General features: G+C 45.2%; 1 protein-coding gene across 1 annotated transcript in view; it reads right to left on the bottom strand.

Moving 5' to 3' along the window:
* Positions 1 to 16,909, bottom strand: part of STPG2 (sperm-tail PG-rich repeat containing 2) — a 336,565-nt gene that overhangs the window by 300,112 nt on the left and 19,544 nt on the right. Inside the window, exon 4 of the mRNA XM_015415991.1 lies at positions 13,724 to 13,888. Coding sequence (XP_015271477.1) covers positions 13,724 to 13,888 — 165 coding nt within the window. The remainder of the gene's footprint in view (positions 1 to 13,723; positions 13,889 to 16,909) is intronic.

Here is a 16,909-nt window from a genome sequence, read left to right as displayed (position 1 = left end):
AGTGAAAGAAAAGGAGGGAAAGATGGCAAAGAGATGGAGGGAGGGAGGGAGGCTCTCCCACCACCACTCATCAAGCCCCCGCCACCCCCACCCCCATTGGTCCCTTACTTACCGCTTCGGTGGGGGCCGGGGAAGACGGCGGCAAGGCTCTCCAGGTGTCCCCCGAGCTGCAGCACTTCTGCACGACCCGGGGGACCCAGCAGCGGGGCTCTCCAGGCCTCCCTCGGCCACAGCGCTTCGGCGTGGGGAGCTGGGGGCGGGGCTTGCTGGGGACCCTGCAGTGGGGCTCTCCTGGTGTCCCCCGAGCCACAGCACTTCTGCGCAGGCCCAGGGAACCTGACAGTGGGGCTCTCTGGCCTCCCCCGAGCCGCAGCGCTTCTGCGCCGGCCCAGGGGACCCCGCAGCGGGGCTCTCCGGCCTCCCCCGAGCTGCAGCGCTTCTGTGCGGGCCTGGGGGACCAGGCAGCGGGGCTCTCCGGGCCTCCCCCAACGCAGCGCTTTCGGCGCAGGGAGCTGGAGGCAGGGGTTGCCGCCGCCATTTATGCGGGCTCCTGGACTGCCGGAGTGCCGCTCCGGCCCCAAAAGACCCCTGGTGCTACCCACTGATATCTGCTAAAGCCCACCCACGTGTGTGCGCATATGTAAATGTACAGTGTGCACAGAGAAAGGGGAAAGGAAAAGAGATATTTAAGGAGAAACAGCGCAGGTAAAAGGGAGCAGAGAAGATGATGATGGAGTTGGATTCAGGGTTAAAGCGAGGAAGCAGCTTCAGAAAAAGGGAGGACTGAACCAGAATGGGATATTGGCCAGGCGGAGCCAGAAAGGGGGGGTACTGCATGGAGCATTTTCTAAACTGCGGCAGAGGGAAGGGAAGTGCACAAGGCAAGGACACATAACTGAGGCTTTGGGAAAAGAGAAGAAAGATAAACAAGAGGAAGGGTGTCAAACCATATGCTGCCTGATCCTGAAACAAGAGCTAAATTTACATACAGCTCCAAGGAACAGGAAGCCACCTGAAGGGGAAAGCAGAACAGGCTAGCCTAAAAACTGGTTCTTTAACTCCTAGATATGGGTAGGTGCTGGTCATGTGATCTGAGAGAAAGGAGCAGGAATTTTATCACCAGGAAGAGCAAAATTCGAGTCCAGTAGAATCTTAAAGACCAACAAGATTTCCAAGGTATAAACTTTGACTCTCAAAAGTTTATACCCTGGAACTCGTTGGTCTTTAAGGTTCTACTGGACCTGAATGTTGTTCTTCTATTACAGACCAATATGGCTGCCCTCTTGAAACTACCACTTTGATCTATGACAGAATGATTCCATCTTTGCTAACTGGAAATCCTATGTGTACCTCCATACATAATGGCCTTTGGTTCTATGCCTTTTGCTGCTGAATAATAGCACTGTAGCTTTGATAAAACTAATTACAGTGCATAAATTATGCCTGTGAATTTAGGAAGCCTTTTTTTTAACTGGGGAGGAGGATCTTTCCTTGACATTTTCCAATAAAAAAGGGGGGAAATGACTGTCTTTGGGTATAGAATTCAAATCAAATAGCTAAATATTTGGAAGTATTCACAAAAGCATGTTAAGGTCAGTATATATTTGACATTTACAAAGAACATTTTAAATATTCAGCTCTGCAAGCCATTTTAAAGGTGCTCCAACTACAGGCCATTTGTTTTTCAACTCCCTGGGCCAGAATAAAATTATTCCTCTTTCCATACGAGGCTTAAGCTCTGGGTTTAAAAATAATACCAACTGACTGTTACTTAACTAGGCTGTGCATTACTCAGGTAAAATATTCCATCTATAATAGAATTAAAAAGCCTTTTAAAAACACTGACAGACTGAAGAATAAATTGATGCACTCTTAACTCTAAATCACCAAGCTCTTTTTTTGCCAAGAAGTGTTGACAATACCAACTTCAAGGTCGCTGTCAGCTTGCTATGTCATTAGCAAATAAAATATGGTTTAATTGAAGCAAACTCAGCAAGGAGGTGCATTATTTTAAGTGAGCATTGCAATATAACTTGAAGAATTACTAATTGCCACTCCCGTTGACAATAAAAATGGATGAAGGTGCTTTGTAACTTTTTTTCCCTATGACTTTCTCGTAATTAAATATGGAAATAGAATCCATGAAGAATTAAAAGTCCCAGAGTGCATTAATTCCAGCACTAATGGACTGTCTTTCAGGGCTGCAGTGCACAGGTAGTACCCAGCATGTTCCCAACATTACCTAATCTATCAGTGTCAACACTCCTGGCATGAATGCCTAACATGGAAAAAGCAGATTGGGGATTACTGCCCATGCAACCTCAAGTTGAAATAAGTATTTATTGCATCTCCCAAATGCTTGTACAGAAACGATGCACTGATATTAAATGCCTTATGAAGGCATACAGCCGCAAGACAATTATCATACAAACCACACATTCACACTATGCCTTAATTTTTAAAAACCCACTCTCTGAATACAAGTGCACATTTCACAGTCCTCTGTTTTAATCAGCATAATGCAGCCATTTGTAATGGAAGCCGGCCTCTCACAATCTGTCTTTAAATATCCACTCACTATTTTGCCAGCCTGTTTAGGTATCCTCTTCCTATCAGCTTCAAACCAGCACCAGGCTTTCCGAGATCATGTGCCACAGATAGGGCAGCCAGCTCCAGGCTGGGAAATATCTGAACATTTTGAGGATGGAGACTGAGGAGAGCAAGAGTTTGGGACATAATGCCATACAGTCAGGGGTCGTTTCGTAGAAAAAGAGCTAGGGGAACTCATTACCATAACTCATTAGCATATGCCACACCCCTGACATAAGGCCCAGTGGTGGACCTGCAAGGCCGGCGGGAGTGCGAGGAAGCCCCGCCAAGGCCCTCCCTGACCCCAGGCAGGCAGGGGTGGGGAGAGGCGGGGAGGAAGCAACTTACCCTCCCTCTTCTCCTGCCTCCTCCTGGCTGAATGAGGGCTGGAAGCGAGGCGGCCGGAAGCAGGGGGTGGGGCTTCGTCGTGTGCCCTGCCCCTGCACCTCACCCGGGGGAACTGCAATCCCCCGCGATCCCCCCCGAATCTACCTCTGCATACAGTCCAACTTCCAAAGTGGCCACTTTCTCTGGGTGAATCGATCTCTGTCACCTGGAGTTCAGCTGTAACAGTAGGAGATCTCCACCAGCCACCTGGAGGTTGGCAACCCTAGCCACAGAGAAGCTTATGGTGTTCTCAGCACCCCAGCATCTTCCCCCCGACATAACCAAACACTGTTTTCCTACCCTGTGCTATGAGCTCTGAAGGAGAGCTGTCACAATACTTCCTGCCTACTAAATCCTAGTTTGAGCCTATCCTTGGAGTCATCGTGCCCTAGAGATGGAAACGGGCTTAAAGCCCATCTAATCCTATCAGTGCAGGAAATCCTTATCTTTTTTTCTGCCACTTCTCACGCGGAAGTAGTTACTGTTTGCCACTTAGGGAAGCCATGAAATTTGCCATACACTGCTCACTCGAAGTAGTAACGTCAGAACATAAGAAGAGCCCTCCTGGGTCAGACCAAAGGTCTGCTAGTCCAGGATCGTGTTTCTGCTTCTGAAGTTCTTATAAAAAGTAGCCTATACATTTTGTAAATTAAACCAGCAGCGGCAAGCAAGATGCCTCTAAGCTCATGATCCAAGTATAACAGAAACAGCTCTCTGGTATCTGATATTTAGAGGTAAACTGGCTCTTAAATTAGAGACTTCATTTCACCGCCATGGCTAACAGCTATTAATAAATCTATTCTCTGTTAAACTAGTCTAGTCCTAGGGGTCATTGCCACACCTAGCAGCAATGAATTCTGTAAGTTAATGATGGGATATTTTAAAATACATTATTTGCTCTGTCTTGAATGTATTGCCAATTTCACCACAACACTCAAGCTTTGATATTGTTGTTTTATAACCTCTACAATGTCCCTCCACTCTCATCTTTCTTTCTAAACTAAAAAGATGGAAACGGGCTTAAAGCCCATCTAATCCTATCAGTGCAGGAAATCCTTATCTTTTTTTCTGCCACTTCTCATGCGGAAGTAGTTACTGTTTGCCACTTAGGGAAGCCATGACGGTGGATTCTATCAGGATGTGAGCTGACCCTGGAAAGACGACCAGACGACCTGAAGAACTGGTTATGAAAGGACGACAGTACCATCCGGAATTTATGCTGATGGTTTATGCTGGTTTGTGGAACCCCATCTTGGCAGTGCCATCTGGAACTTATGCTGATGGGGGTTATGCTGGTTTGTGGGACCCCATCTTGGATTGATAAGAGCTTATTATTTAGAGCACCGGCACTTTGTTTGTGATTGACTGTTTTATTCTGTTTTTAGTAGTGGTATCATGGCCTGTGCCTCTTGTTAGCCGCCCTGAGCCCATTTGGGGAGGGTGGGATATAAATTTTAACAACAACAACAACAATAATGCCCTCGCTTTACCCCTTCCTCACAGGAGCAGTGTCCTTGATTATTTTGACCATATCATTCTGTACCATTCCAACGTCTACCAGAAAACAGTATTTCAAATGCACCAGACGTTCATATGAAGGCATTGTAATACTAGATAATAATTTTCAAGCCCTTTCATAATAATTGATAGCATAAAAATCCCCTGATGTTGCCTCCTGGCTCTGGGATTCAGAGACTTAGTGCCTCTGAATGTGGAGGTTCCCCTCAGTCACCATGGCTAGTAGCCACTGATAGACTTATCCTCCATATATCTATCTAATCTATCTACCTAATCCCCTTTTAAAGCTTTTTTTCCTGTGGCCATCACTACACCCTCTGGCAGCGAATTCCACATCTGAATCACTCTCTGTGTAAAGTAGTAAATAAATAAATATTAATACCTTGATGGTCATCTGCAAAAGGGGCTACATTACTGCTGCTCACTGATTCCAAGTAATTGATGCACAAACACCAGCACCCACTAGACTACCTCTTACAAGCACCCACTAGACTACCTCTTATTTTCCTCCACTGTAGAGATTGTCCATTGATCTCTACCCTGTTTCCTGATTTTCAGCCAGTTATCTACCATCATATTCCATACCTACCACTTTTAAGGAGCCTTTAGCAATGGACTGTCATATATTTGGACTCTGAGAAATGTTCTGACATCTACTCAACTGCTTCTGACTACATTAGTTGACAGTCAAAAAATCCTAGAAGTTTGACAAGGCAAGACGTATCATAGTCAATGCTGATTCTTCAAGAAGAAGTCCTGCCATAACAACCTTCCAGATTTGTTTTTAAAATTCCCCAGAAAAGCAACCAACTGGCAAAATGCATTTGCCTGGGCATCAGTAGCATGTTTTTCTAAGCGTGTGGTCTCTTGATCCCACACATGGGATCTTTGCATGAGCTGTGCAAAGAGCTTCTACAATGAACTCCCATACTCACTGAAACACTATAGAGGCTGCACACATGGCTTTCACATGCTCTATAGATCTTCTAGGTTGAATTGGCAATAGCACTTTGGGGCAAAAGCATTCCGTAAACCACCAATGGAATGGATGGGAAATGCAATCAAATCACAGCCGACTTATGGCAACCCCATAGGGTTTTCAAGGCAACAGACGTACAGAGGTGGTTCACCATTGCCTAGCTTTGCATAGCAACCCAGGGCTTTCCTTGGTGGTCTCCCATCCAAATATTAACGAGGGCTGACCCTGCTTCACTTCCAAGACCTGATGAGATCAGGCTAGCCCACACCATCCAGGTCAGGTAAACCACTACGCAGTTATTACAGCACAGAAAGGGAGAACAAAGGGGAAATATAGCAAATCCAGACAGAGTAGGAATTGAACCACCCTTCTCTGATTTGCAAGACTCATTTACAGGCTGCTCCAGTGAGCCAAAGCAGCAGTGTCAATGTGGCTGGATTATGTGCATCCAATTATACAAGCACCAAAAGCCCTGAGCACTTCAATGGTTACACAGGCTCTCTGTGGTATTACATTAGCAGGCCAAAGGCATTAACAGGTGGAACAAGCAGAGAAGGGGTCACAGAAAATTAACAGAGAAGTGGAGTGTACAAGACCATCAAGAATATGGCTTGATGACACTTGTATCTGAAACTCCCATCAGTACCCATAACAAACATTACAACTGTGGCTGCCATCACGCCAGGATGGCTTTTTGTGGTAGCTAGGATGCTGGTGAGATTTTGTGTGAAATCGCCCTTGCCGCTGGGATTCCAGGTTGCAGAGGATAACCCATTCTCTCTCTATGGTTATCTGAGGTTTTGAAGGGGTGCTCTTAAGTGACCATCATGATTCTCTGCCCAATCCTGTCTTGATTTTCTTCATTTTGAGGAACATAGGTAGTGCTCCACAAGAATAGCCTAATATCACAACTTTTTTTAACCTCCACATATTTGCGTAGGCACCACTGAGACGTGAGTAATTTTCTTCTGTTATCCTAATTCATGCAATTGCTTCAGGGGACTGGCCTCTTGCAGTCATCAACGACGGAGAGAATAACTGACTAGGCTGTACTTCACTGAAGTCATGCAAGTGCACTGTTCCTGAACAGCTTTTCTTTTTAAAAAGATCTGAAGTATTTGGCATTAGCAAAAGGAAGTCACCCCCTCTTTGGCAGTGACGAAATACAATTTGCCATTTCACTGTGTAATTGCACTGGACAGATCATGACATACTGGGGAAAGACATGTGCACAGATTCCACAGAGGGTTGCAATACTGGCACTGTCCTGGTCAAACAGTTCTGCAATATTGCTCTGATCTCTCTCTGTGTGCGTAAAGTGCCATCAAGTTGAAAGCACCTTATGGAGATCCCATGAAGTTTTCAAAACAAGAGACATCCAGAGACAGTTCGTCATGGCCTGCCTCTGTTCAGCAACCCTGGACTTCCTTGGCAGTCTCCCATCCAAGTACTAACCAAGGCTGACCCTGCTTAGCTTCCTAGATCTAATGAGATTAGTGTAGATGGTCCAGCCAGGTCAAGGCTGCTCTGATCTGACTCCCCAAAATTTAATAAAACAGTTTTATTGGTGCCAACAACACCAAGTGGGAAGACAACTACAAGGCAGTTCACCAACAAAATGCAGAGGAAGGGGGGGGGAAAGGGGGCATTCCCTTTCATTCAAAACACAAGGATGTAGTTGACCTTTCAGGCGCAAGAAGCTGAGCCAACAGTGTTGTGGAAGCAAAACAGAGGTAGGGAGAACAATGTATACAGTCCTAGGTTCCTGGGGAAAGGGTGGGAAGAACACACGATGGAAAAAGATGACGTGTACATCAATGTTCCCTCTAAGCTGAGTTAGTGTGAGCTAGCTCACAGTTTTTTAGCCTCCGGCTCACACATTTTTGTCCTGGCTCAGGAAGGATGGCTCCAGAGCAAACTAATTTATGCAGCAGCCAAATCGCTCGCTCACACCTTTAATGCCAGTAGCTCACAAAGGAGAATTTTTGCTCACAAGACTCCACAGCTTAGAGGGAACATTGGTGTACATGAACATTGACCACAGGTTACACTAGCCAAGCCCTGACCTGGATAGCCCAGGATAGCCCAATCTCGTTAGATCTTGGAAGCTAAGCAGGGTCGGCCCTGGTTAGTATTTGGATGGGAGACCACCAAGGAAGACCAGGGTCACTACGCAGAGGCAGGTAATGACAAACCACCTCTGAATGTCTCTTGCCTTGAAAACCCAACAGGATCACCATAAGTCAGCTGTGACTTGAAGGGACTTTCCACCACCACATACTAGCCAAGCCCCCCATTTAATCAGGTTCTGAAACTTGCCAGCAAACACACATGCACCGAGAACTTGATTCCCTTGGTGCCGATACAACTCTTAATAATAAGGCCAAGAAGGAGTATGAGAAATGGCTGTCTACTTTTCTTTCCGTTATAAATTGCTCCTTTTTGCGATACACACATTACAGTATTTTATCATCCTTCATTCTTTTATTAGATTCTTACTTTGTTAGCTGAAGATACTCTAAGACCACTGAAAACTATTTGCAAAAATTGTTCAGAGCCAAAGAATACTTTATATAATTCACAGAGAGTGGGTGATGCATCTTTTGACTCATCTAGATTTTTTTTTCCAGTACGGGAAAAGTTATTCTTTCAAAGTTTAAACATTTGATTTTTCTATCCCTGTATCTAGTAAGTTAGTGTGAATAAAGTAAAACTGTGGCATGCCCTATAAAACAAAAGTCCAGCAATGCAATCTAATGGTTCTGCTGCCCCCTAATGCACTGACTGAAAAAGCTTACAAGGAATAACTGCTGAGCTCCAGGGGATGCTGTTCTTCGTTCCCATTTGTTTTGGTTTACTGCAAACTATAAACTGTTTCCCATTATGAGAGATGAGGAGAACTTGAAAATTATCAAGATTATTTGCACTTGGCAAAGTACTTGCTAGTAAGAAACACAGCAAATGTACTTTTAACTAAGAGCAGTAATCTTGGCATAGAAGGACACCCCTAGAAAAGAAGTCAGAACAAAAGCTGTTCTAAACTATCCAAGTGAGACAGAAAACTGCTGAAGATGTGCTTATAATAGAACGAAGCATCAGCTGCATCACTGTGTGTTTTCCCTTATTGTTGCTTTTGGTCTGTATGAAAATAAGTTACGTTTGAATAAGAAGGCAAATCAAGTCTGGTGAGGGTTTGTCACTTTATAGGTAAACCCCATGCCTGACAGTCATATGCTTATGAAGCTGGCAACCAGAAAGCCACAAAAAAACACACAGAGAAATCTGAAAGTTAGTAAAACACAAACAGGCTTATTATCCAGTCATTATTCTAGGGAAAGGAGCCGTGGTGGCTCAGAGGTTAAGACGCTGAACTGCAGACTGGAAGGCCAGTAGCTCGGCAGTTTGCATGACAGAGTGAGCTCCCATCTCTGGCCCCAGCTCCTGCCAACCTAGCAGCTCAAAAGCAAGAAATTGCAAGTAGATAAATAGGTACCGCTTCGGTGGGAAGGTAACAGCATTCCATGCACCTCGGCGTTTAGTCATGCCAGCCACATGACCACAGAGAAGTCTTTGGGCAGCGCTGGATCTTCGGCTTGGAAATGGAGATGAGCACCACCCCCTAGAGTCGGATTCGACTGGCTTTCGAGCAAGGGAAACCTTTACCTTTTACTATTTTAGGGATGCTTATGGAGTCCAACTATGTCAAATTTCCTCTTCCCACAATTTTGGGAATCCATATTAAGAGAAATATGTACTGGTACAGACCTCATGATGTCAGAAGCCCTGATTCTCCTGTGGTTGTATTTCTGAAAAGAAAATGTTCTTTGCACAAAAAGGATTACTTTTAAAGAGAATTCTATTATTTGTTTTGTTTTTGTTGCAGGTGAGTACAGTTGTGCTCTTTTTCCAAAATCAAAATAAAAACCTCTTCAAAACAAGCCTTTTATATGCTGAATACAATTTTTAAATGTACGTTTTTCAGCATACAAGCCATTAGGTTTGTTTTTGTCGGGGGGGGGGGTTAATGCAGTTCCCTTTCCTTTCTATGAAAAAGCAGCAAAAACCATTTTTCAGTGAAGCAATTTAATACCTAAAATCTAAAAGGGAAAAAATGAACTTTTTTCTTGCATGAATTTTATTATCTGCTTCCCCAAATTCTCCTTTGATACCAGAAGGCAAGCAAAACAGAATCCGTAACAGAAACAGCTTCCTAATTTGCTGTTGGGCCCTGTTATGTATTGAATTGTATATATAACTGCTATGTGAACCGTGCCATTGAGACTTGAATGTAAATACTGATGTGTGAATCGCCTGATTGAGTTACCATGTTAAGCTTCGCCCCTGGGCTAGGATCCTAATGTAACCAATAGGAAGCCCTAGCCCAGAATGTGTCTGCCAATCACCGTACAAAGCGGGACCGCTTGTGATTGGGTGTATTCTCTTCAACCTCATAGGTTGTTATCTGTACAGGGGGTGTGGCTACATTAGCCGGGAGTGTTTAAATATAGACAAGCCAGTGTATTGTGCTGATCTGATGATGGGTTCTGGCTGGCGATTGTTGTACCGTGACGGAGAAGTAACTGAGCTGAAGAATAAACCGCATTCTTGCTGAAATCACTCTCCGACTCTTTGTTAAGCGCACGACTTAACAGGCCCAATTCAAGGTCCTATATGGCTTGGGACCCACATACCCGAAGGACCACCTACTCCTGTATGAACCATTTTCAGAGGCTCTCCTTTGGCACCCTGGCATCTGAGGCTGGACAAGCAGCAGCCCAAGAAAGGGCCTTTCCTGGCTGCAGGGCCAAAACTTCCTAGGAAGATTCATCTGTCTCCCTCTATTATTGCCTTCTGTCAACAAGTAAAGACTTCTATTTAGCTTGCTGTTCCCTCCACTGTCTCTTATTATACTATCCTGCTAGTTTCTCTTGCCAGGCTACCACAGCGTAGGTTATCAAATGGTCATGGGGGTTGGATTTTGTTTTAAGAAGAAACCTTTTACAAAAAATTATTGGTAGTCACTCCTCCAATTATCTTTTTTAAGCTTCTACTGTTGTGGCGATGTCACTGAGGTCAAGTATGCAGCGCTACAGGCAGTGCGGTACAGAGCCATGTAGACCATGCAGTATTAGGAATGCAAATAGCTGGGCTGTACAACTTATGCTGATTCAAACCTGTTTCCCTTCGACCTCCATGGCAAAAACCCAAGGAAGGTACACAGGAGAACCTTGAGTGGCTGCTTTCAGACAGTATTTCTTACATGGAAGATTAATGACTGAATTTCCCAGCATTGTTTTGACTATACCTCCAAACAGAGAGATTACTATTTACCATATTTTAAGAAGAGTTAGCCTTTAACAGTTTTCCAGCACAGGGTAAACAATGATCTCACCACATGGGACCAACAATGCCATTGCAACTGTTATAACCATATCACCTAGCTGGGCAGACCCACCTACCAGACATTGATTGTTGCCTGCAATCCCATGCCTAACTACTTACTGCAAGCTACAATGGCCACAAAGAGGTGGCCATCAAGTTAGCTCTCTTTTCACTTGAATGCTTTAGGGTGGCCCGTGAGACAACTTCATTTCTATTCTATCCCTTCTCTGTTGGGATGCTTCCATGGTACATAACAGCTTTGTGGACTTCTGCAATATCCCATCTAACAGAGGTGGTTGTATAAGGCATAGAAGATGGGGTAGCACTTACCTGTAACCGTTGTTCATCGAGTGGCCTTCAGTGCAGGCACACATGGGGACTGCATAATTGCAGGCCAGCCGTGAAGAAGAGCTTCGAAGCTTTTCAAGAAGTTTCTAGGCTCTGGAGTGCTCCCTCCGTGGAGACGGAGACCGTTGATTCCGAGAGGGAGACTGAACAGCATCAAGGCAATGATGATCGAGCCAGACTGCAGCAGGAGTGCTTGGCCATTTTTTAGCCTTTTTTGGAGGTGACTCTGACACCAATTTGGGGACGGTGGACTGAGCCTGTGGTTCTGATACTGAGGGTGTCAATGCTGAAGTCACCTTTTGGGCCCTCGTTCCATTATCCATTTGAGCCCGTTTTTCCCCATGGGGGTCCAGGGCGCCCAGGGCTTTCTCCCAAAGTGCAACTTTAAGCCATGCAGCTGTATTGTGGCCTTCTCTCAAACACAGAAGGCATGAGCCATGATTGCCATTTTGGGCCATTTTTGTGCTGCACTCCCCGCATTTCTTTTCTTAAAAAGAGCCATCCTACTGACTTGGTAGGTGAAAATGTTTGCTTCTCTTTGTGGAAAACCTCACTGGTATTTTTTTTTTTTTAGGCCCCACAAAGTACCTCCTGGAAGCACATCCTATCCTCACAGCAGCAAGAAGAGAAATGAGGAAGGACTGTTCACCCCACGTCTGTCACATGACCCTTTGGGCAGGAAAAGGGATCTCCGTAGACAGAGGGGAGGGGAAGCACTCCAGAGCCTAGAAACTTCTTGGAAAAACTTGGAAGCTCTTCTCTGTGGCTGGCCTGCAATCATGCAGTCCCCATGTTTACCTGCACAAAAGCCATGACGATGAACCATGAACCTGGTTTATGCCACACACTGGAAGGGGTCCCATGTTCTGCTGAGGAGTCAATAAGTAAGGGAACAAGGATCTAGATCTCTACAGAGTTCTGCCATTTTTCAGCAAACTGGTTCAGTCAACACACCTAACCAAAGGGTTAGAAAAAAAACTTTAGGTGCAGATACAGATAGGGAAGCAGGCAACAGGACTACTTTGACAAGGAACTGGAGAAAGGCTTAGATAATCAAAGAGTGGAGTCTATGAACTACATTTGTTAGGTGCTTTGCTGTAGAGGAAATTTGGTAACATGGGGAAATTTTATATATACTTGCTGCTCTAGAACATAGTGCTAGCCATTAGCTTAGAGGGCAAATGCATGGAGCCACGCTGGCCGAACGTGGACCTCCATGTTCAGCATCAGTATACTTCTGAGTGCAGATGCTAGCAGGCAACAGCAGGCAGAAGCTTTGCCTATTCATGCCTACTGTAAGTTTTCTTAAGGATCTGGTGAATAACAGGTTGCTGGACTAGACAGACCATTTGTCTGATACAGGGGAGCTTTCCTTTGTGTTTACAGGAAAGGGCAGCGGCCCAGTTACAATGAGAAGAGGTGGCAGAAAGAGCCACTAGCACTCTAGGAAGACCTATGGTTTTCTACAGAAATACAATAGCTTACTATCTTCCACAGTTCAAGTTTCCCGAGGGCTGATGGCCATGGCTGTTGCACAGAACTAAGACAGGAATCCTTATGTTAAACTGAGCACCTTCCTGAAAATTTCGGCGGGGGCTCACGCCCCGCCACCCCCACGAAGATTACGCCTATGTCTTCCACAGTTCAAGTTTCCTGAGGGCTGATGACCATGGCTGTTGCAGAGAACTAAGACAGGAATCCTTATGTTAAATAGTGGGTTTAACATAGCAAAGGCAAAGGCAGAGTGATTTCAACAAGCAGCAGTGTTAAATTCTGAGTTCTGGATGCATTGCAGTGATCAGCTCTAGTTTATTTAGTGATTTCAGGAACACTATAAGGACTGAATTCCAGGGCTTGCTGCCCAGCTTATAAAGCATGCAAGAACCACACCCCAACACACCCCACTCCCAACGATAGGCTATTTACATTACACTACTATATTAATGGTCAACTTCAGGATTTTGGTCAGCTATTGTTCTGAGGGAACAAGCTCAACCAGTTCCAGGTACTGTTCAGGCTCAATACGTAACAAACAGTTTACTGCATCTCAACAGGAATACTTTACATGGGGCAACTGCCCTAACTATATACACCTAAGCCACTCCCAGACCCCATGCAATTGGTGAGTTCAAATGGCCTCCAGGCTCCAGATTGGCTGGCTGTCCTCAGGGGCCAATCCGCAGGCAGGTTCCAGGATCCTGCCTGCCTTTGTTCTGGGGCTTCAAGCTCCAACTAGGTGGCCTGCCCAGACAAGCCCAGACATACCTCCCCACTCTCCATCTCTCTGCCTGCCAGACAAGTCCAGGCATGCCTCCTTATGCTGGCTACTAGCACCCGCAGCAGTTAAGCCTGAGTGGAAGACTGCACATGTCCAGACATAACACTTACCTCCAGTGCTAAATGATAGTGCAGCGGCTCAAAGCGTTAAGTTGCAAAAGCAAACATGCCATGCCAGTGCAGGATGGTTAAGAATCTAACATTTGTTTTGCATAGAAGTGGAAGATTTAGAAAATTACGTACCGGGTCTGCCTGATAGTATGCTGGACCTAAAGTATTGTCTTTATCAGGAGGGTTATGTTTGAGAAGACTGCCATCCTCAGACTCTTCATAACCAAATGTTTGCCCTCGGGATGGGATAGAGGGAGCATCTGTCTTTCGGAACAGTTTCAGACTGCTGGCCACTTTCTGGGGAAAAGGAAAGGCAAGATGGTTTAAGTGAGAGCTGAAGCATGCACATGTCACAGCACAGCAGAAGATGACATAGTGCTGGATTTAGTCAAACTGACCTATAAAAGGTATCCTCTGACAAAATCTACAAACTGCTGAGGATTTACTCAACTCAATCTAACAGTGGAACAAACACAGATATACTTAAGTGCAATGGTTAGGGTATTGAAGTGGGAAACCCAAGCTCATTGTCTGCCATGAAACTTGCTGGATGACCTTGGACCAGTCACATTCTTTCAGCCTGATATACCTCACAGGGTGTCGATAAGGAAAAAGGATGTACACCACCCTGAGATCATTGAAGGAAGGGTAGGATTAAAATGTACTAAAGTTGATATATGTGGCCTTACACCCAGGGCTATTTTTGGGCAGGAACGCACAGGAACGGAGTTCCGGCTGGCTTCAGAGTTGGCCACGCCCACTACAGCCAAAACCTCTGCATGAGTGGCTACAGAGGGAAGGCTTAGAGAGTGACCTCCCAGCGACCCCAAGGCGGGCGGGCCAGGGGGGCTCTGGAAGGATCAGGTAGATATTTAAATGCCTCTCCGTGCCTTCCCCGGCCTGTCTAAGGGCCGGCTTGCCCAGGGAAGACATGGGAGTGTTGCCTAATATGCAAATGAGCTGTGATGTCAGGGTGTGGCCTAATATGCTAATGTGTTTCTGCTGTTGGGTGTGGCCTATTATGCTAATGAGTTCCTGCTGGGCTTTTTCTACAAGAAAAGCCCTGCTTACACCCATTAAAAAAATGACTGGAGCTATGAAGTCTACAGTGTGAACAAAGAGACCAGATACACACACCCCATGAGTATATCACAGGCAAAGATCAAAGCAGACTAGGAAGGTATGTTTTGTGGGGAAATGCGGTGGGAAGAAAATGTCCCTCTTGCTCATGCCAGTCTCCACCTTAAAAAGCACAGCTTCTGTGGCTGCAGTCAGTTTTAGAAACATTATGGGTAGTTCTATGATCTTTTCAACCAAATATGAACTTCTGCCTTACAATAAGCACTTCTTTCAATCCTTTCAGACCTGTAGATAAGCATTAAAAATAGCATTTAAAAAAAACCTATCACACTAACAGATTAACAGTAGGGCACGTGTTCATTGAAAGGTCTAAATGCAATAGTTCCGTCAAAAGTGATCTAAGGTAATTTCTTATTCCTAATTATCTCTCCCACCTCCATTGTCTTTTATGTCTAGAAAACTCGGTCATATCCACCAAGCTTCTTATCACTTGTGTCACACTGCTTCTCCCGCTGAACTATTGCAGACAAAACAATAAAAAGTGGCTAAGGATCTCAAGTACTTTGTGAAAATGAAGGAGACTCTGACTATCCCTCTCTGCAGATGGGAGAAAGCCAGATGTTCATTTTCATTCCATTTGACTGGTCGGTTTCTTCAGAGCAGGATTCCTGAAACCCTGGAATGCACTGCAAACCGAATTATGAAGCATGTTTCTACCACAATACAGCATGGGGAATAAAATTCAAAATGTTCTGTGCTGCTTGGGCTCAGTGCTAAATCATTTACAAGTGCAACTGAATTTATTTACAGCTTTAATACACATTCTACCTCTCATAACGTTGCAAGGATGGTTGTGCTTTTGCAAACTCTCTTCACTTCTAAAAATGCATAAAACGGTACTTGTTGTTACTGTTGTTGTTCAGTCGCACAGTCGAGTCTGACTCTTTGCAACCCCATGGACCACATCACGCCAGACCCTCCTGTCCTCTGCTGTCATCCGGAGTTTGCTTAATTTCATGGTTGTTGCATCGATAACACTGTCTAACCATCTCATCCTTTGCAGTCCCCTTCTTTCGCCTTCATTCATTCCCAGCATCAGGGTCTTCTCCAGTGAGTGCTCCCTTCTCATTTAGTGGCCAAAGTATTTGAGCTTCAGCTTCAGTATCTGGCCTCCAGGGAACAGTCAGGGTTGAATTCCTTTAGGATTGACTGATTTGATCTCCTTGCAGTCCAAGGGACTCTCAAGAGTTTTCTCCAGAACCATAATTTGAAAGCATCTATTCTTCGGCACTCAGCCTTCCTTACGGTCCAAAACTCGCAGCCATACATTACTACTGGGAATACGATTGCTTTGACCATATGGACTTTTGTTGGCAGGATGATATCTCTACTTTTTATTATGTTGTCTAGGTTTGCCATAGCTTTCCTCCCAAGGAGCAAGGGTCTTTTAATTTCATGGCTGCAGTCACAATCTGCAGTGATCATGGATCCCAGGAACGTAAAGTCTGTCACTGCTTTCATGATTTCCCCTTCTATTTGCCAAGAAATGATGGGGCCAGATGCCATGATCTCAGTTTTTTTGATGTTGAATCTCAAGCCAACTTTTGCACTCTCCTCTTTCACCCTTAGCAAGAGACTCTTGAGGTCCTTGTCACTTTCTGCCATTAGAGTGGTATCATTTGCATCTGAGGTTGTTGATGTTTTTCCCAGCAATCTTAATTGATTCATCCAGGCCGGCATTTCACATGATGTACTCTGCATATCTCTCCCTTATTATAAAAGAGTTTTGGGTGCCAGAATTCTAAAATTGGCCCCTTTAGTGTTAGGCCGAAAAAACTGCCACTCGGAAGACACTGGCTGGGTTCATTGGCTGCTTTGTGCAGTCCCGGCCAGCGTTCCAAGGTCATTTACATATGGAAGCTGATTGGACTACACTCCATTCCACACCTCAAACTCACCCCCCCCCGCAAGGCAGTTGGAATTTTCAGTTGGGAGAGGAGAATGATGTCAGCTGCTCCCTAGGCAGAGGCTGTGTGTGTGTGTGGGGGGGGGTTGTAAAGACAGACAGGCAGATAAACGTTGGCTGATGGTTGCCAACTCCAGGTTCGAACTCCAGGACATAGGGTTGCCAACTCCAGGTTGGAAACTTCCAGGATATTTTAGGGATGAAGCCTGCTGAGGGTGGGATCTGAGGAGGAGGAGGAAGAGGGGGACCTCAGACAGATACAATGCCATGCT

The sequence above is a fragment of the Gekko japonicus genome, unplaced genomic scaffold (genome assembly GCF_001447785.1).
Source record: "Gekko japonicus isolate JY-2015 unplaced genomic scaffold, Gekko_japonicus_V1.1 scaffold68, whole genome shotgun sequence".
Taxonomy (NCBI): Eukaryota; Metazoa; Chordata; class Lepidosauria; order Squamata; family Gekkonidae; genus Gekko; species Gekko japonicus.
Note: the sequence above shows the minus strand (reverse complement) of the source record. Positions and strands in the feature narration are given on the sequence as shown.